The sequence below is a fragment of the Hyperoodon ampullatus genome (assembly GCF_949752795.1).
Source record: "Hyperoodon ampullatus genome assembly, chromosome: 3".
NCBI classification, from domain to species: Eukaryota; Metazoa; Chordata; class Mammalia; order Artiodactyla; family Ziphiidae; genus Hyperoodon; species Hyperoodon ampullatus.
The window spans coordinates 61,790,866-61,815,900 of record NC_136916.1 but is presented as its reverse complement, the minus strand read 5'-3'; the positions used below and the strand labels follow the sequence as shown (position 1 = coordinate 61,815,900).

General features: G+C 43.3%; 1 protein-coding gene across 1 annotated transcript; it reads left to right on the top strand.

Annotated features, from left to right (window-relative positions):
• Positions 1–569: 569 nt before the first annotated feature.
• On the top strand, positions 570–24,422 carry PARP6 (poly(ADP-ribose) polymerase family member 6; the record flags this gene model as incomplete). Its single annotated transcript, XM_079699086.1, has 22 exons — positions 570–614; positions 769–846; positions 1,822–1,916; positions 2,370–2,430; positions 2,662–2,752; positions 3,209–3,275; positions 5,837–5,986; positions 7,127–7,337; positions 7,867–7,920; positions 9,724–9,819; positions 10,122–10,214; positions 11,443–11,568; positions 12,833–12,898; positions 13,842–13,909; positions 15,196–15,244; positions 15,475–15,587; positions 16,351–16,423; positions 17,133–17,202; positions 22,932–23,011; positions 23,392–23,455; positions 23,627–23,711; positions 24,055–24,422. The coding sequence occupies 22 exons, from the start codon at positions 570–572 to the stop codon at positions 24,155–24,157; spliced, it is 1,938 nt and encodes a 645-aa protein (XP_079555212.1). The 3' UTR covers positions 24,158–24,422.
• Between the last annotated feature and the right edge of the window lie 613 nt (positions 24,423–25,035).

The window sequence follows — 25,035 nt, the reverse complement described above, 5'->3', positions numbered from 1 at the left end:
CCCTTGTCTCCCTTTGTGGCCTCCTAAATGCCCATCTCTTTGGCCTGGGTTCAACTGGTGGTATGGAGGGGTGCTGCCTAGCACTGACCTGGGAGTGTGTGTGACCCACTGACCCAATGGTGAGAACTGACTGCCCAACTCTCCAACTGATCATCCAGGGGTAGATGGAACAAAGTGCAGACCTCACCTTTTCCCGGTGTTTTCCCTCCCACCCTTTTGGTAAATAGAGTGGCTATTTGAAGTTAAAGGAAGGAGAAGGGGCATGGAAACAGTATTACTTGGTGTGTGTATAGGGAGTTTTCTTGGGAAGGAAGGGGAGAGTTAAATAAGGGTTAGAAAAGGAGTTATGGGACAAAAGAGCTAGGTATGCTTGAGAGCCACCTTGGGTAATGATCCAGAAGAGGCCAGCTTGTACTAAAACTTAGATATGCCTAGGAATCAACCTTGACATTGAAATCTTCGTCATGCCTCCCCCACTGGCTACCAGAGCCTCAGTCATCATACCCTATACCTAAGAAGGCTAAAATTCCCTACTGCTTTCCTCCATGACACCAAGTCAGTGCTAGACCATGGATATGACCAGATTCAGGAAGAGAGTGAGACGCTCCCGAAGGGTGAGGGGAAGGGAGCAAAGGGATTAGGGCCTCAGTTATTCTATCCCAAGGGACCTCCCATTCTTTGTGGAAACCTGTTTCCCATCCTAACCCCACTCTGTTCTGTGGGATAACGGACCCAACAAAGGGTTGTATCCTTATTTCTCATCATTAGGACATCAAAGGCCAGTTCTGGAATGATGATGATTCGGAGGGAGATAATGAATCAGAGGAATTTCTCTATGGAGTTCAGGTGAGATTACAGTCCCCAAAACCCCTGTTGGATGGTCTAAACGTGTGCTTTTCTCTGGATACATCAAGAGTGAAAGATTATTTTGAGTAGAGATGAAGATACAACGTCAGTGTAATCTGAGGATTGTCTTGTCAGAGCTGATTTCCTATCTTTGCTCTTGCCTGGAACTCATATCTTTCCCAGTGTAAACTACACCCTCTGTACATGGAGGTTACCCATATCAGGGGTCCCTGGTCCGAGGCCTGTTAGGAACCGGGCTGCACAGCAGGAGGTGAGCGGCAGGCCAGCGAAGCTTCATCTGCCGCTCCCCATCGCTGCCCATTGCCCGCATTACTGCCCGAACCATCTCCATTCCCACCCCCACCCTCCACCCCCGCTACCCTGGTCTGTGGAAAAATTGTCTTCCAGGAAACCGGTCCATGGTGCCAGAAAGGTTGGGGACCGCTGACCAATATGTTCTTAGTTGTAAAACATTATTTTCTGGCTATTCCCTCACTAGCCAGCAGGGGTCGTTTCATTCATTAGGGTCAAATTTTTAAAAGATTATTCTACCAATGATTGTTTAATGCTATCACTGCCTAGGGCATGATCCTGAGCAGGAATGTTGGACTCTAGACAGAACCAATCTGAGTTAAATTCTGTACTCTTCAGTCTGTTCTGAGTTCTTACAGAAGGGATCCCTAAGTGTCCTGGTCAGGGTTGAGACTGAGGCTTAAGGATGTGAGCTCCTTAAGCAAAGCCTGCAGTTGGTCTACTAAAACTTCCTAGAGTGGTGATGGAGGGAGACTTGTCTGTCAGCGAGACTTGTCTGGTGGCCCAGCTAGGGCCACCACCAAAAGCCCCTTCATATAAGCAGCTTTTGCTTGTATGTATTGCTGTAGTTTGATATCCCTGTTCTGGATGTTTCTTCATGTTCTGTTTTTCATCTCTCTTCCCCTCTGTCTTTCCCCTCCACCATTTTTGCTGCTGACCTAGGGGAGCTGTGCAGCTGACTTATATCGACACCCACAGCTCGATGCAGACATTGAAGCAGTGAAGGAGATCTACAGTGAAAACTCTGTATCCATCAGGTGGGACTCTACTTCAGGGATGGCAGGGGACTCAGCCACTTCTTTCTGAGTTGTTAAAAGGGTAGAGGTTTTTTCTTTATGGTATGATGGGGGCGCAGGTGGTCTGTGGACCTTGATAAGTTTTGAGCTTAATGATGGTGGGAGTTGTTTAGAATACTTGAGGTTGGCCGACAGGAGTAAGTAGGAAAGTATAGCCACTTTTCTTAGAAGTTCCCTCTTATCCTAAACTCCTCTAGGCTGATAGTTTCACCTTTGAGGTAAGAAGGGCTTCTGGCCTGGCAAAGGCCCAGATCATAAAAGTGGCTTCAGGCTGTAGCTAAGAACCTAAATACAGAGCTGGCTTCCACCCTTCCCTCTCCCTTATCCCCAGGCTCTGTTCTCCCTCCACCTCAGTCTCTGTTCCCTTCTTTCTCCCTTAATGAATCTCACTTGTGGTTGCCTGTATCTCTATAGAGAATATGGAACTATTGATGACGTGGACATTGACCTCCACATCAACATCAGCTTCCTCGATGTAAGTGGTGCTGATACCTGCCAACAACATGTCTCGTTGGGCTTGTGGATTTTGCCATGTAGGCCTGGAGTCTTGTTCCTGACTGCTGTATTTGAAGCACATATTATTCATGCCTGTCTTTCCTAGATCATCAGCAGACAGTGCTGTGTGCATGTGTGTATCATATAGCGAAAACTTCAAGTCCATTCCTCTCTGTTGCTAAACTAGAAACTATTGACCTTACTCTTTTAGGAGGAAGTTTCTACAGCCTGGAAGGTCCTCCGGACAGAACCTATTGTGTTGAGGCTGCGATTTTCGCTCTCCCAGTACCTTGATGGACCGGGTAAAGGCAGTGACTTTGGGCATGTGGGTGCTCTGTGTGTGGTCTCATCCAAAGTCCTAAATTAACTGAGGTAGAGAAAAACTAGGAACAAGGCCTGTTGGTGTAATCTGTAGGCCATTGGTAGGAGCTTTTCAGTCTCTTCTCATTGGTGTCTTCATACCCTATTGCCTGATAGTCATGCCTTAAAGGCCTTCCTGGTTAATGAAATTGTATTCTCCAGTTCCCAGATATTACTTATTCCTCCCCTTCCCCTCAACTTCCAGTATAAGTTGAGGATATTTGAAATTGGTCAGACAGTTCCCAGAATCTACCCTCTGCTTCAGATATTTCCCTTGTCCATCATTATTGTTTAGAGTACCCTTAGAATCTGAGGAAGCTAATCCACTGAAATGGGGCTTTGGACTCCCAGGAGGATAGACATGGATACATAGTAGGAGCTTTCTCTTCTCTTTGCAGAACCATCAATTGAGGTTTTCCAGCCATCAAATAAGGAAGGATTTGGGCTGGGTCTTCAGTTGAAAAAGTAAGAACTTTGATCTTTCTGGTTATGAACATTGAGGGAAAGAGAGATGTACATGTGGATGGACAGGCAGACTCTTGAATGTTTCCTTCCAAAAGTGTATTTCTGAGATATGCCCAGGAAAGACTAAAATAAATTTGGGGAGCCAAATTTATGGTTAGGTAAGGGAGCTTGTGTTTCTGGGGTATCTGGCCTTGGGGCTTCCTGGAGCTGAGAGGTGAAACTCATCAGTACTTAGCATTTAAGGAAAAGCGCAACCCTGGAATTAGAGTCATGCTCATCACATTTCCTCAGAGTGGGGCTCTAGGATTTCAGACAGTTTTAATTTATTGAATGTGTTGAGCACCTTGCTAAGTATTTGGTATACAATACTGAGAAGTGAACTCAGTTAAGTTCCAAATAGAGTCCAGTGGATACATGTTCTAATACAAGTGAATATGTAAGATTTAGAAAGAACACAGAGGAAGGTGTAGGTGTAACTTAGTCTGGTGGCAGGTGGATGAATGAAAGATGAAAGGGAGATGATTACTGGTCTTCAAGGATGGATAAGAGTTGCCCATGTAGACAGTGGAGTAAATAACATTTGCAAGGGCACAGTCATGTGAAGCAGCATGTGTGTAGGAAGCTTCAAGTAGTTATGTATTGCTAGTAAAATGCAAGGGGAGAATGGTAGGAACTAAAGTTAAAGCCAGAGAAGCAGGAAGGAGTCCAAATCAGAGAGGATCTTGGGCTTTTGGTATCATTGAAAGGTTTTAGGCAGAGAAAGGACGTGGTCAGATTTAGTTTTAAAAAAACCATTCTGGTAGCACTGTGCAAAATAGGTAGGAGGGGTGAGATAAGAGACCAGAACTGTTTTAATAGGAGGCATTTGTAGAAGTCCATACATGAGATGATGAAAGCCTGAACCAAAGTACAACTGTAGGTAAGATTAGAGATGAGAGATAGACTAGAGAAATTTGCAGCGTTTAAAATCAGTAAGACTTGAAGAATGATTTGGGTATGTTGTATATGATAAGAGCCAAGGAATAGTGGAATATTACTCTTAGGTTTCCAGCCTAGATGTCTGGGTAAACTTTAATACCACTCATTTATATAGGGATTTAGAAGAGGAGCACGTTTGTGGTACGAGGACAGATAGTTCCATTTTAAACATGTTGTTTAAAGTTAACTTTAGGATATTCCAGTGGAGATGCTCAATACAGAGTTAGATATGTAGATTTGATACTTATAGGAGAGGTTCAGGTTGAAGTTATATAGCAGTGTATGGGTGAGACTTGCACCCAGTGTAGAATATGAGATTGCTAAAGGAGAGCATGATAGAATGAGAAGAAAATAAAATCAAGGGCAGAACACCCTTTAACCCAGACAAAATACCAGGAGTAGGTAGAGGAAGAAGAAACACTGAAGGTAGGTCAGAGAAATTGGAGAAGAATGGGAAGAGAATAGAGTCAGAGAAGGCAAGGAGGAGCATTTCTACAAGGAGGGCCAGATGCCAGAGAGGATGAGTAAGAGGAGAACTTAGGAGTTTCTGTTGGATTTAGCATCAAGGTGAGAGCAATTGTGGTGGAGTGGTGAAGGTAGAAACCAGAATACAGTAAGTATTCTGGAGAAGTGAGTGATTGGCAACAAAATAGAAACAATAAGTGTGGATTAAGAAATTTGGATGAGGATATAAGGGGAAGAGGGAGAGGTAGCTAGGCTGAGGTAAAGAAACTTGAAACTTTTTGTAGACTTCAGTAAAGGAACTGACAGGAGAGGGGGATGATTGACAGATCAAGGTCCCATGAGGGGCTGAGATCTAGAGGACAAATAGAGCAATTGATCCGTAATAGGAAGGTCACCTTGTCTCCAGAGAATGGAGGGATCAAGTAAGGGTAGAAATGGAAATAGATTCTGTAGTAGGGTTGCAAAATTATGGAAGATGATATCTCATGCCTTCAGTTTTCTCTATTGAGAAGAGAGACTATCAGTTGTAGGTGAAGTTAGGAGCTTAAAGAAGGTGATAAGGATTTAGAATAATAAGGTAGAGTGATACTAGAGAGAACTGATCAAGGACAAGTGAAAGGACTGACAAGACTAGCTGAGGGCCCAGCCCAAGTTGGAAACCATAAATTTGGGGATGTAATGTTTTGCCTAACAATGTCATACCCTTCGTGTCCCTTGTCCTTTTCTTCACTATTCACAAGGCAGAGGGTGGTACTCACCACTTCTGTTCCACTTTCAGTATAGCTCTTCTTGGCAATAAATTGCCAGGTTCACAGCTTTTGCAGACTCACCTTTGAGATCTCCCTCTAAAGGCAAAGCATCTAAGAATTTTTCTGGACCATTAGACTAGGTAAGGGAGTGGGAATTTACCCACGAAGGTAAAGAGGTACTTTAGGACAGTACATTTCCATGTGCTAAGATTATATCAGTGGGGTCTTGAGACACACCTTCCCCTACAACAACTAGCTTTGCAGTCCCTGAGTCTGAATTTTAGATTAGTTGCCTTTCATAGTCCTATTTCTCGACCTGGGCTTCCCCTGCCTGAGCTTCTCTAAGCCTGTTCCTCTTTAATTCTTTAGGATCCTGGGTATGTTTACATCCCAACAATGGAAACATCTCAGCAACGATTTCTTAAAGACCCAGCAGGAGAAGAGGCACAGCTGGTTCAAGGCAAGTGGTACCATCAAGAAGTTCCGAGCTGGCCTCAGCATCTTCTCACCCATCCCCAAGTAAGTTTCTCCATGAGCTGATTATCTCTAATCACTGTAATCTCATCTAAGCCTCCACCCCACTTTCTTGATTATGTAAATTATTCTATCCTCTTCCTAGGTCCTCTAAATTCTGTACCTTTAACTACTAATACCATCCACATGGTCCTGTCCCTTATGTGTCTTTACCCTTCTACTCCTGACCCAGTAGTCATATCTCGTCCTTTATGTAAAAGACAGTACCTAGTGCATGGTACGTGTTTGGAGAAATGTATGCTAATCTCTCCATCTTTACTTTCTTTGACACTTATCCTTATTCCCTATCCTAAGGAGGCAGAGTCAGAGCTAATAGGCCCCAAGTCCTTGCTCTTATGGAAGGGCACATTGATTTACTACCTAGGTTCTGGAAATAAATATTGCTCAATTCTTTGATCCTAGGCCTACATTTATCCCCCCTGGTGCCTTCTGATCTTCCGAAAGGCAAATACAAACCCAGATTTGTAGTTTTCCAGGTGCCATTATTGACAGACCCACAGACATTAGGCTCTTTGGGGTCCAACTATTGCCTAGTAGTTTACACACACACACACACACACACACACACGCACACTCTCTCTCTCTCTCCCCCCCTCCCTCCCCCTCCCTCCCCCTCCCTCCCTCTCCCTCCCTCCCTCTCTCTCTCTCTCTCTCTCTCTCCCTCCCTCTCTCTAAGTGAAACGGGCATCCTCTCCAGGGTATCATTCCTTACCTGGCCTAGATGCTGCAGAGAACGACCTAGGCTTTGCCTTTGCCTGCCCTCATGTTCCAATCTGAAGAACACATAGATAATGACATAAAAATCAAACCAGTTGTGTAGTGATCTACTTGCTTTGACAGTTTGATCCAATGGAACTTTCCTCAGATATGAGTTGCTCTTTGGCTTAGGTCATTTCATCTATTTTTATCTCCAGACCTCTTCTTTTTTTTTTTTTTTTTCTTTTTCTTTCCGGTCATGCCATGTGACATGAGAGATCTTAGTTTCCTGACCAGAGATCAAACCCGCACCCCCTACATTGGAAGTGCGGAGTCTTAAACACTGGACCCCCAGGGAAGTCCCTCCAGGCCTCTTCTAGGGCTCATACTGAATCCTCAGTCTCATCACTTCTCTTTGCTCTGTGTCAGGTCTCCGAGTTTCCCTATCATACAGGACTCCATGCTGAAAGGCAAACTGGGTGTACCAGAGCTTCGAGTTGGACGCCTCATGAACCGTTCCATCTCCTGCACCATGAAGAACCCCAAAGTAGAGGTGTTTGGCTACCCTCCCAGCCCCCAGGCAGGTCTCCAGTGCCCCCAGCACGTGGGCCTCCCTCCCCCAGCATGGACCTCTCCTTTGGTACATGGCTGAGGAGGGTTTGACTTGGGTGTTAGAGGGTGGGAGAGGAAATGTGGGAATACAGCTTCTCAAAGTGGGGTGGGGGTCTGGTTGTCTAGGCATCATAAACCAAACCTGGGCATGAATCATGAGTGAGTAGAATGGAACACATTTTTTAATAGTTGTGAACTTATATCTGAACAGTCTGGCAGGCTTCTCTGATAGTATGTCATGAAGCAGAGAGTCTGGGGTTGGGCATCCCACGGAGATGTCATGTATGATTTTGTTAGGTTGTGGTTAGGACTTGGTAGTCAGCTACTTTACAGACCTATTCCACCTACCTTGAAGGGGTTTAAGGACAGGTGAGTCTTTTTTAAGAACCTTGGCAAAAATGTCTGAAGGTCTTCTCTGCAGCTTGGGGATTACTTAGACTGATCAGCATTAGGGCTTAGCTACTTTAGGAGAATTTTAGGTAGTGGGTGTGAGTGAGGTCTTTCTAGTCACCAGCTTCATAGGAGGTTCACGGAGTCTATCTTTTTCCTCTCATCAGGTCAGTGGTCACTGCAAAAACATCCCCACTCTGGAATATGGATTCCTTGTCCAGGTAATCAAGTCCAAAGGTTCATTCCAAATCCTTTCCCCTGTTTTCTGACCCATCTGATCCCCTAACATCTCCCAAGCTCTTCAGTCAGTTAGCAAACATTTCCTGAATTGTTCTGCTTCCAGAACTATACTGAGTGTTGTGTGGATAGGAGAAAAGAAGGCATAGTTCCCACGGTCAAGAAGCTTATAGCATTATTGGGAAGACAATGTTTATAGACCACTTACGATCAAGTGCCAAATGAGACATTGCAGATTTTAAGTGCGCTGGTGCCAAGATGAGAGAAGGATTGACACTGAGTTTCTTATGATCCCGCACCTCCTTGCCCAAGTGGGCTTCAGTTTTCCTCACAAACTTTCACTGCTTAGCCGCTTCTGGTCATTTGCTTCTTTTTAAACCCTCTTTATTTTCCAGACATGGTTTCACTTTTTTTTTTTTTAATTAATTTATTTTTATTTTTGGCTGCCTTGGGTCTTTGTTTCTGTGCATGGGCTTTTCTCTAGTTGCAGCGAGCAGGGGCTTCTCTTCGTTGTGGTGTGCCAGCTTCAGTAGTTGTGGCACTCGGGCTCAGTAGTTACGGCTCGTGGGCTCTAGAGCACAGGCTCAGTAGTTGTGGCGCACGGGCTTAGTTGCTCCGCGGCATGTGGGGTCTTCCTGGAGCAGGGCTAGAACCCATGTCCCCTGCATTGGCAGGTGGATTCTTAACCACTGTGCCACCAGGGATGCCCCATGGTTTCACTTTTGCATCTCCATTATCTTTGTTCATGTCATTCCCTCCACTGACCTTTCTCACTATATCTGCCTATTGCAGTCAAGTCTCGGATGCCAGCTTTTCCATAAAATCTTCTCTGTTACTTGAAATGTATTAGCTGGCAGTGTGTCTGTCTCCTCTCATTGGACTCTTTTGATGCTTTTTGTTTTATATGGCACTGATGTGTCAGGAACCATATGCTGCCTTGAATTGTAATTAATTTGTGTACATACCACATCTTCTCTGTTGGAGTATGGGGTCTGAGAAGACAGTCTTTTATGTTATTGAATAATCAAGGAGACCTTTCACTGAGCTAGGTGCATAGTAGGCATTCAATAAATCTGCATTAAATGAATGAATAAAAGCCCTTGCGTGTCCATTTACCATCCCAAAAGTTTGTGAAATGGGAACAATTTGATTTATACACAAAGTGTACATGGTCGCAAAAGCCATGTTAAGACAGAGTGTATAAAAAATACTTTAGGATATTGCTGCATGAGCTCTGGATTTGTGCTGTCTTCCCAGCACAGAGTTTTATCTATCGTCTTGATCAGTTTACAGGCTGATTGTTCTAGGTAGTTAAAATGGCTTCTCAGGCATCTGATCATGGACTGAATACTCACTTGTCACATGGGGGCAATTGGTAATTACTACAACTAATGTTAATAGTTTGATTAGTACTTGTTTATAAAATACTTTCACAGAAATCATCTTTTTACTCTCAGTACCTTTGTGAGGTGAATAATGTCCATTTTGTAAATGAAGAAACCAAGGCTCAGGTTAATTGACTTGCCCAAAGTTATATATGGTATTAAGTAGTAGAGGAGGGAATCTTAACCCAGGTCTTCTACCATGGCTGGTCTTATTTTTATTATACTATATAGTCTTAGCTCTAGAGTTAGGCTATCAGTTTAACTAAGTGCAGGATCTAAGAACGGATTCTACCTTAGGCACAGGGCTGGGAGGTAGGAGAGTAACTGGAAAAGAAGTTCAGATTATTTCCTACATCTGGGTTTGTGCTTCCAAAAGATAAGTAGAGTCTCTTCTCTCCTCAGATCATGAAATATGCAGAGCAGAGGATTCCAACATTGAATGAGTACTGCGTGGTGTGTGATGAGCAGCATGTCTTCCAGAATGGGTCCATGCTCAAGGTACATGCCTCTATTTCGTGACCCTCTTTCTTGAACCCTTAGCTGAGACCCCTTAATTCCTCATCTCTCCATTTTTCCTTTCTTCCTGGATCTATGGTAAAGGTAGAATTCTGTCCACACTCCTTGAGACTCTAGAAATAATTGTTTTTCTCAGAAAGCAAATCTCAGCAGTCCTGTTTGGAAAGATGAGGATATGTGAATATCAATCTAGAGTTGTCTGAGGTCAGGCACCCCTCTTGCACCATGATACCTTCTTATTGGACACCTCCTGCCACCACCATCTCTTTAATATGTCCATTCAGCCAGCCGTCTGTACTCGTGAACTGTGCGTTTTCTCCTTCTACACCTTGGGAGTCATGTCCGGAGCTGCAGAGGAGGTGGCCACTGGAGCAGAGGTATGGGGGAGGGAAAAGCTGCTGGGGAATTGGGATCCAGAAAGGCTGGGGAACACAGCAGTTTCAGTGCTTGGAATTTAATCTCCAGAAATGCTTTCCTATGAAAGGATGTTCACTATAGTATTGTGGGTTTTTTAAAATATTTTACTTATTTATTTTTTGGCTGCGCCACGTGGCTTACAGGATCTTAGTTCCCCGACCAGGATTTGAACCTGTGCCCTGGGCAGTGAAAGCGCAGAGTCCTAACCACTGGACCTCCAGGGAATTCCCTAGTATTGTTCATAATAGTTAAAAAAAAAAAAAAATGGATACAACCCCCTCTGTACAGGGTCCAGTTAAAGAATGATGGTATGTCCTTTGCAGTAGAAATTTTTGGATGGAAAATTATAGCATATATAAAAAAGAAAACAGTATGTATAATACAATGCTTTTTTTTTTATTGCCTATATAATAAAATAACAGTTTCTGTAGGGAAAATATCTGGAAGAATATACATCAAACTTAGCAGTAGTTACTTGTGAGGAGTGAGATTTGGGGGCAAGGGGATGATTTTTCTCTTTTTTTAATCACCCTTTTAAACATTGTTCTTGAATTTTTATAATGAGGTTATATTTTCTAATGGAAGAATCATAAACATTTGTCTTTTTAAAATTTTATTAAAATATAGTTGATTTATAATGTGTTAATTTCTGCTTTAGAGCAAAGTGATTCAGTTATACATATATATACATCCATTTTCATAATTCTTTTCCATTATGGTTTATCAGAGGATATTGAATATAGTTCCCTGTGCTATACAGTAGGACCTTGTTGTTTATTCATTCCATATATAATAGTTCGCATCTGCTAATCCCAAACTCCAAATCCATCCCTCTTCCACCCCTCATATTTGCTTTTAAAAAGAGAAATGCTGGGCTTCCCTGGTGGCACAGTGGTTGGGAGTCCGCCTGCCGATGCAGGGGACATGGGCTCATGCCCCGGTCCGGGAAGATCCCACATGCTGCGGAGCGGCTAGGCCCGTGAGCCATGGACGCTGGGCCTACATGTCCGGAGCCTGTGCTCCCCAATGGGAGAGGCCACAACAGTGAGAGACCCGTGTACCACAAAAAAAAAAAAAAAAAGAGAAATGCTGAGAACCTCCAGAAGGTAGACCTATGCTGGGTACTGTGTGACTCCCAGCACTGGGAAATCATTTAGCTTTTGCCCCCTTTGTCTCCTTTCTCTTAAGGTGGTGGATCTGCTGGTGGCCATGTGTAGGGCAGCTTTGGAGTCCCCTAGAAAGAGCATCATCTTTGAGCCTTATCCTTCTGTGGTGGACCCCACTGATCCCAAGACTCTGGCCTTTAATCCTAAGGTATAGTTGCTTGGGAAAAAAATCAGGACTCAGGAACAGAGGTGGTAAAAGACAGTGGAAGACTTTGGGCTGTCATTCCAATAGCTTGGAATAAGGGGACAGAAGAAATGGAGCATTTGTTTCTTGGGAACTCTTGCTTTAGCCGTTTTAGTGAATAAATAACTAAACATAACTAATAATATAAGATAAATAATAACTTCTGAGTTTCTCAGAAGAAGGGGAGAACGATTAATATTAGTTATGTTATGATAGGGAATAATACAGACTTTGGAGCCAGACAGACCTTGATTCCATTTGAGGTTCTGCTACTCCCTAGCTGAATGGTGTTAGGCAAATCACTTAACCTTTCTGAACCTCCATTTCCTTATCTATAAAAAGGAGATAATATCTACTGTTATAAAAATGGGAGATAATATATATAAAATATTGTATAAGTTAGGTTTCTCTAGAGAAACAGAACCAATAGGAGATGTTCAGAGAAAGAAATTTATTGTAAGGAATTGGCTCATGTGATTATGAAAGCTGAGAAGTACCAGGATCTGTAGTGGGCAAGCTGGAGATTCAGGAGAACTGATGGTGTAAGTTCCAATCCAAAATCGAGCAGGCTCGAGATCCAAGAAGAGCTGATTTTTCAGTTCCAGTCTGAAAGTAGGAAAAGACCAGTGTCCCAGCTCCAGGCAGTCAGGCTGGAGAAGTTCCCTCTTACCCAGCTGTTTTGTTCTATTCAGGCCTTCAGCTGATTAGATGAGTCCCACCTGAATAGGGATGGCAGTCTCCTTTACTCAGTCTGCTATTCAAAGGTTAATCTCCTCTAGAAACACATTCACAGCCACACCCAGACACACCCATGGCCCAAATTAACACAATTGATGATTGACAAAATTAACCATCACAAGTACCCAGCACAGTGCTTCACTATTACTTTCATTGCTATGTATCAGACACTATACCAGGTTCTTTACATACATTATTTAATCTTCAGGTCATCTCTCTGAGGGTAGTGGGAATTTTTATCATCACTTACATACAGGGATACTGAGGTTCTAAGAGGTTAAGTAACTTACCCTATTATTCTCAGCTGGTAAAAAAAAAAGAACTAGCATGTGGTTCTAGAACTTTTTGACATTAAATCTGTGTTCTTAACATGACATACTGTGCTGTTTCCCTGGGGCCTAGAATTCTTGTGTACATCTGGCCCTCCTTTTTATCATATCTCCTCCACTTTTGTTCATCTGGTTCTTCTCTTCCCATTGATTCCCCACAGAAGAAGAATTATGAGCGACTTCAGAAAGCTCTGGATAGTGTGATGTCCATCCGGGAGATGACCCAGGTATTCTGCCCTCTGCCTTTCCCCTGCCTGCCCATTCAAGTGCCCTGTTCTGTTTGAAATTCATGCAAGTGGAGTGAAGATGTAGAGATGCTACTCAAGTCCCTCACTGTATTCTCTTTAGTTTTCCCTCTTTAGCCTTCCCAGTCTTTGTCCTCTGTTTTGTTAGCTCTGTTACTCCTATTTCTCACTCCTTATGTCTCTCTCAACCTTTACCTTTGCTGCTAATTCCTTCACAAGTTGTTCCTATTTAATATTTTTTCCATAGTTCTTAGGGCATTAGAGAAGTGAGGGAAAGACCTCTGTCCAGGGTTGGGAGGGTGAGGAGGGGGGCTTGGAGGTAAGGGACTAGACCCAGGGGCCTACATCTTCTATCCTTCTAGGGGTGGGGCAGCCACATGGAGCAGTGACCATCCTTTGACTCAAGGCTGTCTCTCACCAGACTTCCCCACCCCTCGTCTGCAATCTCTGCATGAATAGACATTCATTTGTACTCACATTTACAGGTGGGCCTCTTCTCAGCAAATCCTATATATCACAGTTCAGATTAACACATAACATACACCCAGGAGGGATGATTTACTTGTCAGAGGGACTCTTATGTTTTATGTAAAGTTTTATCACAGGATTCCTTAGCCTAATCTTTCTGGGACATTTATTTTATTTATTTATTTATTTTGATTTATAATCAACTTTTTAGGGCTGTAGGAATTGCATAAAATGAGGGAGACCCACCTGCATGTTGTTTTGTAAGCATTTTCGGTCATTTTCATATTTATTTATGAGTCTTCCCAACCTGACTGGGGTCCTTGAGGGTGGGAACCCCATCTCCTCTTGGTTTGGTGTGGTCTTCAGTGCCTACCTTGCCCTGGGTCCTAATAGTCTGTGGAAAGTGGGAGGGCTCCTATCTCTCCTGGGAGATAACCTTATGGCCATTGTCTTACAGGGCTCATATCTGGAAATCAAGAAGCAGATGGACAAGCTGGATCCCCTGGCCCATCCTCTTCTGCAGTGGTATGAGTAGAATGGTTCATCCTTTGGTGGGTGGGGGAATGGGGCATAGTATCAGACATGGAGCCTACACCTTCTCTTAGAGGTGGTTTCAGCATCCTTCCCAAGGTTATAGATATTATGGCTGCTCTTTCTTGGGTTTTACTGATACATCGGCCCTTGACAGGAACTCAGATCCTACAAAGAGCCCACAAATTCTAATGTGATGTCTCAAGTTCTCTTTAGGTGTTTCTTGTTTCCCAATAGGTTTTTGAGTGCTGCTTGCATGTAGGAATTAACACTTCATTTCAGTTAGGGTTTCTATGCATGCAGAGAAGTCTGTCTCCCTCTTCTACGCCCTTTCCATATCTCAGGCCCTTCCCTGTTGATGTTGACTGTCCAGAGCCTTGAAGCACTATTATTACTCCCTTCTCCTAGCAACGGTTCTGACCTTTCTCTATTTCCCTCCACCCCTTGCCCTCCCTCCCTGATCTTGATTTCTCTTCTCTTTTCCTGACATAACTTTCCCCTTCTAGCTTACTTCCCTCTGTCTAGTCAGCCTTTGACATTAGTACGTTCTCAATTCGACATGCTCCCTCTTAGTATGAGGAATGACCAGGCATAGACCATCCAGGATGGCATCACAGGTACATGAGTGAAGCACAAAAGGAAAAAACCATGTCCCCTATAAGAGATAATACTCCCTTGCTGAGCCCTCAACAGTTTATGCCTTTGTTCTCTCCTGTCCTCTAAGTTCAGCCTACATATGGCCCAGTCTGTCCCCAAACCCTCAGGAAGTTTGTTCTAGTTTCTTCTGTTTTTTTTTCTGCAGCTCAAACAATACCTTTCCATTCCCCTCATCTCTGAGAGCCTTCAGCCTTCCTTTGAGCTCAGGCAGGATGGCTCCTGAGCCTCAGTTCTAAGTTTCTAAATCCCAAGTGTAAGTTGTCAACATCCTAATACAGACCCCACCTTTCTAACTTTTTTTGGTAGCTGACCTCTTGTGCTGACCTTTTGTTCTATCCTTTTCTCTCCCTAGATGTAGCAGCCCACCTCCCACCCCTCTCTTTCTTTCATCCATTGTGTTTAACTACCCAGTAACTTGCTGGTCCCTGGTCAGTAACTTCGCTTTTACATTTTTATACACAAACATTACCACCCACAGGAATATCCAGATAGTATCATGGACTCAAACAGCCCTGGAATCCTTGCTTGTTCTCCCAGGGGCAGAGCAAGGCTGCTACTTTGTTCAGGACGGCCTAACCACACACTTATTCTATCCTTTTTGTTTTTTCTCTGTTTTGTCCTAGGATCATCTCTAGTAACAGGTCACACATTGTCAAACTACCTCTCAGCAGGGTAAGTGACCATTCTCCCTCTAAACACTAAATTTCTGGTGAGGGGCAGGGAGGGGCTCCAAACCAGCTAACTGAATTGGTCCTAGACCTGCCTGGTTGGGCTTGTCTCAGTAGTCTTTGGGCCTGCGCATATTTCCTTTCTTTGGGGTCAGTGCAAGCCTAATTTGCTCCCTTCCCTCCCTGATCTCCATTTCTGCTCTGTTTTCCTGACCCCACCCCCACCCTGGGCAGCAGCTGAAGTTCATGCACACCTCACACCAGTTCCTCCTGCTGAGCAGCCCTCCCGCCAAGGAGGCTCGGTTCCGGACCGCCAAGAAGCTCTATGGCAGTACCTTTGCCTTCCAGTGAGGAGTGGGGCGGGGCTGGGGATGGGTGCTGGATAAGGCAGAAATAATGTAGAGGGATGGGAAGGCAAGTTCACTTGAGGCATATGAGTTTGTGTTATCTATGTCCATCAACCAATCAGTCAACAGATACTACATGCTATTGTGGTAGGTGCTGTAGAGGATAAAGATACATAAGATACAGTCTTTACTCTCAAGCTACTTGTGATGTAATTGAGGAGAAATGACATTTACATATAAAAAGATGTGGTTGAAGGAACAGATTAGCAGGGATAGATTTGAAAGCTACTTTGAAGGAAATGAGCAATTTATGCCCAGTTGTGAGAGGAGAGAGAGAAAAAGAGAGATTAAAGGTAACTTAAAGGGATTGGTGGTACCCTTTCCTTAAAAGAGATGTGAAGTCATTACTGGAAGCCATATTTGGGATCAGTGATAATCTTGTTGAGTCTGAGATGAATTTGTTTAATTTGAGATATCAGGATAATAGGCAAATGAAAATATTGAACCAGCAGTTGAGGATTTAGGATGGGACTGTTGGAGGTGTGGAAGAGAAGAGGAGACTGGATATTAAGATGTAAGGGTTAGCCACACACACACACATCTTGCATGCCTATGACTATATCCATGTGCACATCCATTGCTAGGTTTATTTGTGTCCATCTTCATGTCCTGTGAGTGTGAGAATGGGTGGGAGTGGCAGTCTTGGAAGTGCTCCTGGGAACCTCATTCCATGAGGAGACATATATTCTACCCTGCCTTACAGTGGGTCCCACATTGAGAACTGGCATTCGATCCTGCGCAATGGGCTGGTCAATGCATCCTACACCAAGCTGCAGGTGAGGCTGTGCCCCTTTTCCCTTTCTCTCCACCCCCCTCCCTGCCCCACTCAGTTTTGAAGTCTACTCTAGAGTACTTAACTGTTTTTGCCTCAGTGTCCTCAAACCTAGTCTCCCGTGAGGCTTCCCTAGGGAGGAAGTTGAAACTATATGTATAGAATGAATGTGGCTGTTGTATTTTGACCCTAGGCTGTGTTTTTTGGTGTTTTTAGGAATGGGAATGTAGCTGTAGGCAGAAATAATAAATTGCTGATTGCAGCCACTGTGATAAATTAACTTGTTAGAACTTTTCAATATATGTGACTGTTCATTCAGAGAGTTGATATAGGAGACTTATTTCTTTGCCCTGCAAGACTCCAAGGAATAGTTATTGTTCCTCCTCCTGACTGCCTGTTCTGTATTCCTTTTTTGGAGGGTGGGGATCTGCATATATACCAAGGCCTAGGGACAGGAGCATGGCTTCTGAGGGACAGACTCAATGCACTCCTCACTCTCCAAGGCATCAATATCTACTATTTCACAGGCAAAGGCGTTAACTTGCATCCACTTTTCAGCCAATCAGCTTTTCAAGAGTAGGTGCCTAAAGTTATCTGAGCGAGTGAGAAGATTAAATGGAGGGACAGGGGGCTGGATAAGCCTTGTGGCTGCCTAATACACAGCCATGGGTGGGCCCAGGCTCATATTGCTCATCCTGGTGTTTCCCTGCAAGCTGCATGGAGCAGCCTATGGCAAAGGCATCTACCTGAGCCCCATCTCCAGTATTTCCTTTGGATACTCAGGTAAGAAATAATCTTTGGTCGCATTGACTCTATTTACATTGCATCCGTTTTGTGAATACATCATCCTATGCTGTCTCCTCTTTCATCATGGACACTTGGTCTGTGTCAGCTCTCTCCCCAATCACGGATACATAATCTTTCTCTATTTTCTCTCATTAGGAATTTAGATTCTTTGCAAGTTAAGGCCAACTATCTCCCTTTCTCTTAGGTATCCTCTTCTCCATGGGGATGGTTTTATTCATTGTGGGACCTTGGTCCTGGGAGTGGGTTAAGGAATAACTGGGAAATGAAACTAGGCTCTTTGGAGAACACATTTTTGGTGTTGGCATTAGCCTGTCATTATAGATTGTGTATGTGCACACCACACGTGCATGCGAGTTTATATATGAATGCACATGAAGGCTTGAGCCCCTTCCACTGGCTTACATTTTTGAAGACATTGTTCTCCTCCTTGTCAACCACCTTTTAAAGTTTAAACTATGTATAATTATACACTATTATATTAGTCACGTTGAATGCAAGAGGAAGCATTTTATTCCAAAGATAAGGCATAAACAATGTCCAGATTCTAGTCAGGAGATGAGTTCAGCTTTGTCCAGCTCAGAAAATGAATCTGACTTAGCTCTCTCATTGTTTCAAGTTTATGTCTGAGTTCCTTTTCAGTCTTTTGTTCTTGTTCTGTATAGTCTCTATATAAAAGTGAGCCACCATATAGTTGCATGTCTACCATATGAAGGGGCCAGTGCTAGATTTTTATAAATTACTATTTAGTATTCTCCATTAATTGTAACTTATAAAGGTAACACTTAGTTCCAGAATAACAGAACTAGAAAAGTCTCTAATGACAGAATAAACCAAACAAAGTAGAAGAAAGAAGTTAATATAGGTAAGAACCAAAATCAGTGAAATAAAAACAGGTACAATAGATAGGCTCAAAAAAGCCAAAAGATGATTCTTTCAAAGAACTAACAAAACAGATAAACCTGTCTAGATTGATTTAGAAGAAAAAGCACAATTAAATAATATTATGAATGAAAAAGGGAACATAACTATAGATATAGCAAAATTTTAAAAGCTAATAGGAGAATTCTGTCAACTTTATGCCAGTGATTTGAAGACTGTCAAAACTGATAAATCCGTAGAAAAATATAACTTGATTCAAGAAGAAATAGAAAGCCTGAATAGCTCTAAAATTGTAAAAGACATTGAAATAGTAGTTTCAAATTTGCCACAACAAAACAAAACAAAAAACTTACCAAACCCAGATAAATTTTTTTTAAACATCTTTATTGGAGTATAATTGCTTTACAATGGTGTGTTAGTTTCTGCTAAACCCAGATAATTTTACAAGTGCGTCTTAAGTCACACTTTCAAAGAACAAATTATCCCAATCTTAAACAAAATCACCCAGAGAATAGAAAAAGATGGAATTACAAATCATAAAAGATTGGTAAATTTGACTTTATTAAAACGAAAAGCTTCTGTTCATCAGAAGACACCTTAAGAAAGTGAAAACGCAAGTTACAAACCAGAGGACATTTGTAACACAACTATAAAAGATTAGTAATAAAGATGCATTTTAAAAATTCTTACAAATAACAAAAAGACAACCCCCCCCCAAAAAAAAAGGCAAACAACATGAACAGGCATCTCACTGAAGAAATGACCAAAAAATATAAGCAGCTGCTCATCCTCTGTTAATCAAGGAAGTAAAAGCAAGACCATATGACTTACCATGTAGCATCTATGTGGATTGGCAAAAATTTTAAAATCTGATAATACCTCTGATTGTATCAGAGGTTGCAGATAAGCAGGATCTGTTTTATCACTTACGGGAATATAAATTGGTACAACCACTTTGGAAAACATTTGGTGTTAAGTTTCATAAAGCTGAGAAATTTTATCCCTGTGACCCAGCATTTTCATTTCTGCATATGTGCACCCAAAGGTGTGTACATGAATGTTCAGAGTAATACTGTTTGCAACAGCAAATCTTAGAAGCAACCCAGGTGCTCATCATCAGGAGAATGGATAAATTTTAATATATTCTCACAATGGATTATTATCAATGAAAATGAACCAACAGTGGCATTCAGCAACATGGAAAAAATGTTGAGTAAATAATAGTTGAGTGAAAAAAAAAAAAGGCAAGCCCAGAGGACTACTGTATAATGCCTTTTTTATGTTGCTCAAAAATTAAAATTAGGACTTAACTGGTGGTGCAGTGGTTAAGAATCTGCCTGCCAATGCAGGGGACACGGGTTCGAGCCCTGGTCCAAGAAGATCCCGCATGCCGCAGAGCAGCTAAGCCCATGCACTACAGCTACTGAGCCTGCACTCTAGAGCCCACAAGCCACAACTACTGAGCCCATGAGCCACAACTACTGAAGACTGTGCATTTAGAGCTTGTGCTCTGCAACAAGGAAGCCACTGCAATGAGAAGCCCACACAGGGCAACGAAGACCAAACGCAGGCCAAAAATAAATAAATAAATAAATAAATAAATAAATAAATAAATTGAAACATTAAAATTATTTAGTGTGTGCGTGATAAAACTAAAGAAAAAAATAACTCAAATTTTGGGATAGTGGATACCTCCCAAGTGGAGGCAGATAGTTGGGATAGAGTTAGAAGCACTTAGATGTAAGTCACTGGTAATGTTTTAGTTCTTGGATTTCATTCTTAGGTCTGTAGGTATTCATTGTCCTATTAAATAAATGATAGTGTGTTGTGAACTAAAGGTTATGATTAATCCAAGAAGGGTAAGGGCCCAGTGAATATATATTTATTGAATGTGTGAATGAATCTTATTCTGTGTGCCTGGGGTCCACAGTCAGGGTGGGTTCAGGGTAGTCTTTTGGCTTTGTCTAGCTTCCACAATTTTTATCTTTGTCCCAGCCTGAGCCTCCCTCTAATTAAGCTCTTATTCTAAGTAGTGAGATCCTCCTGGCTTTTAGTGCCCACAAAATTCTTTCTTCTTGTCTGTTTTCTCCCTGTTCTCTCCCTCTCTCCTCTCCCATTGGCCTTTGTTTATTACTGAGTGCCTGAATACCTTTAGTTATTAGATGGAGCCAGGAATCTCTATTGACTTCTTTCTTTCTTTCTTTTTTTTTTTTTTGTTTTTGCTGTACGTGGGCCTCTCACTGTTGTGGCGTCTCCCGTCGTGGAGCACAGGCTCCGGATGCGCAGGCCCAGCGGGCATGGCTCACGAGCCTAGCTGCTCCACGGCATGTGGGATCTTCCCGGACCGGAGCATGAACCCGTGTCCCCTGCAGCGGCAGGCGGACTCTCAACCACTGCGCCACCAGGGAAATCCTCTATTGACTTCTTAACTTTCTTCTTCATGTACTGATAACATAAAAACATCATACGGCACCATCTTTCTCCCTCTGAAGGTCGATTTGATTATAGATACAAAATACCTTATGCTTTTACTACTGGAGTTATAGGTTATCTTGTCCAGTCTCTTATTACTTTACAGGTAAGAAAGTAGATACACAGAAAAGTTAAATGACTTTCTTAGGGTCACACAGATCTAAGTAGCAGAGTTAGGACTGGAATCCAGTTTTCCTAACTTCTAGGCCAGTGTTCTTATCATTATATTGGACTCACAGGGTAGGGTTTGCTTGAATGACTGAGTCTGAGGGCCCCATAGATATGTGAGAGTCTCTGATGCTGGGTGAGATGTGTGTAAATGTCCGAGTTATTTTAGTTAACTCCAGCATTTGGCCAACTCTGTCTTTGTTTGTTTCCTTCCACCCCTTTCTGCTCTGGTTTTCTCTATTTTTCCTCAGGGTATCTGTAGCCTAGTGACATTGGGTGCCCTCTGGGGGTCAGTGTAAATAGAGAGCATTCATTTGACTAGCGGAGCCTCTAATGACTTGGCCATAGTGAGCAGGTTAAAATGAGGGACAGTGGGAAAGGAGATGGTAAACTCCATCTATGTGTTTAGTTGTGCTTCGAAGCTTCTCACAAGTGTATACCCTGGACACAAAGCATCCACGGATTATTCTGGCCTCCAGGTTCTCAGGGTGTCTGGTCTCAGGGAAACTGACAGAAGATGATTGGGTCATTACGGTCAGGACAGTGTGCAACAGGATTGGGATGGGACAAGATTTGGATTATATCATAAGGGCCAGCTCTAAGACCAGCCATAGAAATCAGATTGTTCTCTCTTAACATCTGGGATAGAACCTAAATGGGAATTTCACTCAGAACCATGCACTGAAATACCCAGGCTGAGAAAATCATCATGTTTGGATGCAGAGCTAAACCTAGTTAAGGCTAATGGAGAAGTTGTAAACAGAGGGGTGGTGGGTGTCCTGTAGGAGAAAGAAATTGGCAATTCAAGTCTTGAGGCTCTCATTGCCCTAAATTTTTTTCAGGCAATAAATCTGTCATGGGGCTTCAGTGTGAGTGCATGATGAATTGACAGCCTGAGCAGTGAAGAGTGTCAGTCCAGTGGTTATCATCCCTACTTCTATACCATGGCTATCACAAAACGAAAACTTGCAGCAGAGTGGAGTTAGTAATAATAGAAAGTTCCAGGGTGGACTGGTGAGATAAGTGCCCTGCTTATGGCCTGCAATGATAGCATCATTTCCCATCTTCATCCGTCTCCCTCTTGGGTCTCATGGTCTCATACACAGACTCATCCCTGACTGTGATAAGGCTGGGCCTGTGATAAAGCTGAATACGGAGACTGAAGTCCTAATCATAGGCCAGAAAGAGTTGGGAATAGGGGCACACAAGCACTGTGCACATCTAAGTAGGAAGAATCCAGAATGAATCTATAAATGTTATATACAGGGCTATTCAGTGAGGGGCAAAGATGGTGGAGGATTTATGGATTCAGATAGGGTGAAAATGAGTGAATTGGCACCTCTTCCTCAAGTCTGGGAGGACTTTCTGAAGGAAGCAGGACTCTTCAAGGTAGTTGCCGTTGTGGTTACCTGTGGAAAATTATTCATCACTTAACTGCTGTGCTTTCTCCCTTTTCTCTGAATGACCCTGGTCAGAGCTTTTTATGTAACTTTGAACTAGAGCAGATCTGACTTGCTCTGCTTGCTTCCTCTCCAGTCACTTCACTCAGCCTGGCATTTGACCCGAGGTGTTGATGTCACCACTCTCCTAGGCCCCTCATTCCTGACTCATTTCTTGTGTTACTCCCTGTCTTAGAACCCTTCAGTGATTCCCGGATGTTCTCAGGATAAACTCCATTTGCTTTAACATGGCCTATTAGACCTGCTTGATCTTATCCTAGCTTATCTCTTCCACATCATCTCTCACCACTTCTCTGCCATCAACTAAGCTGCTACAAACTAAGGCACACTGCTTTGTTTTTCCTCCAGGCCTTTTATATCCTATTATCTCTGCCTAGAATACTTCTTCCCTCTTCATTTAGCTAACTCTTCCTAATCCTGTAGTTCTCAGCATAGCTGTCACCAGGAAGCCTTCTTCAAACCCCGAGGCTAGGCTAGTTCTCCTCCTCTGGCTCACACAGTGCTCTATATTCTCCCCATCATAACCCTTACCATGCTCTGTTGTAATTATTTGTTCCTTCCCTGTAATCTCCATCAGATGAAATTCTGTGACGGCAGGTACACTGTTTGCTTTATTCACTGCTGTATCACCAAGCGTCTCTAGCTCAGTGCCTGGCACATAGTAGGCACTCGTTAAATATTTGATTAAGGAATGTGTGAATGAACTGGTGTGTTTTTCTGTGACAGGAATGGGAAAAGGACAGCACAGGATGCCCTCCAAGGACGAGCTGGTCCAGAGATATAACAGAATGAATACCATCCCCCAGGTATTATTAGTTGCCATTGCTCCACTGAGGCAGCACCCTTCCTCTGGGATAAGTTTGGCTACAGAGATGGATGGGGAAACAATGGTGGTGGTGGGTGGTGGTTTAAAGATCATTTGAAGGAATCAGATATGTTCTAAGATGAACACATTTCTAGAGTCATCTGTGGCCTCAGTCATAAGTATGAAAGCAGAGACTGAGTTTAAATCCAGTGACATGAAAACGTAAAGATGGAAGCCTGGACTCATCCAGATTGATTATGGAAAGCAAAAATTTCAGGGGGGTGGCTGGATATCCCAATCTCCATCCCCAACCATTACCAGCTAACTAGCCTCTCTAGGGAAAGCTATAACCATCTACCTGGCTCTGCTCTCCTCTTCCAGACCCGATCCATTCAGTCAAGGTTCCTGCAGAGTCGGAATCTAAACTGTATAGCACTTTGTGAAGGTAGGTATCTCACCCAGTCCCTGTTTTTCTGGGTCCCCAACCTTTATTTCTGGTGCAACTTTGGCACATGATCCAGCTAAGGGTGATGTTGAAGCATCATATCTTCCCTTCCCTGCCTGGACCCTCTGACCCAAGCATTATATGTATAACTTCTGGCCCTTCTCTTCCCAGTGATTACATCTAAGGACCTCCAGAAGCATGGGAACATCTGGGTGTGCCCTGTGTCCGACCATGTCTGCACACGGTTCTTCTTTGTGTAAGTCTAGGAGGGTTCCTTGGGAATTACTTGGAGGAGTGAGGGTGGGAGCATAATGATATGTGACTACTGGGAAAGTCTGTTTCTGTTATCAGAGACTTGTCCCTGGCTACCTGAGTGGAGCTGGCACTGGGACTTTCCCCTTGGAGGATAGGGATGGGTATAGATAAAGGTCTGTTTAGAGGAAACCAGATAAGCTGAATCTCTTCCACCCTAAAGAGTATCAAGAAAGGGTTTTGACTTCTTGGATGGGATGGCCACACCTCCAAATGCAGTTCCACTGGTTGACATTATTCTGGTATTGTTCTCCCTCTTATGCTCACACTTGCCCTATCTTTGGCAGATACGAGGATGGTCAGGTGGGCGATGCCAACATTAATACTCAGGACCCCAAGATACAGAAGGAAATCATGCGTGTGATCGGAACTCAGGTTTACACAAACTGAGGGGGCCCCAGCCCTCGTACCACCCCTGTTCCCCCAGGATCCATCTGCCCTCATAAAAGGGCTCAGGAGCAGCAACCGAGGCTGCCCTGAGGAATCAAGAGGCCATTACCAAGGGGCAGGAAAAGGATAGAAGAGACGGCCTTCATGGTGGAGACTGACCCAAGAACCACTCCACATTTGGATGGCCCAGACTGACTCCTTACCCGATTTTCCCAGTTGACTTCACCCTGTTTGTAAATAAAACAATAAAATGGAAGGTGCTGTGGATTGGATATGATCACTGTGGTCTGACTAACCTTGGCCCAGCACCTGCCCCAAGCCCCCATATGGGGGTGGGGGTGGGGAGAGTGGAATATCATGAGGGTTGGGACTATTTATCTTGGATGGAGTCAAAGCTAAGTCCATCTAGTATAGTATACTACGGATCTGTCAACATTTTAATCAACGGATTAGATAAAGGAAACTTATGCAGAGGACACAAACTGAGAAGGATATGGAATACCACTGGTGACCCTTCTTCAAGGTTTAAAAGGACCACTGAGGCCAAAGCAGCTCAGATCTCCTTTCCTTAGGACCTCTACTTTCTGCACAAAACCTATCCGCTCTCCCTTGCTCTGTGTCTTGGGGGCTGGGCCCTACTCTCCTCCTTGCAGCTCTTTCTTTGGGATAAGGGAGGTGGGGGGAGAGCTGGCAGGTGCAGGAAGCAGGTTGAAATCTATAAAGAGATCCTAAGGAAATAAAGCCTCCCTTAATGAAACAAAATCCAGATTCTCCAAGGATAGCAGTGTGAGGGAAGACAGCTGTTTCGAGGAGACCTAACTGTTTCAGTGAAAGCCATCTCCCTGTTGAAATTCCCACTGCCAACCTTCTGCTGGCTT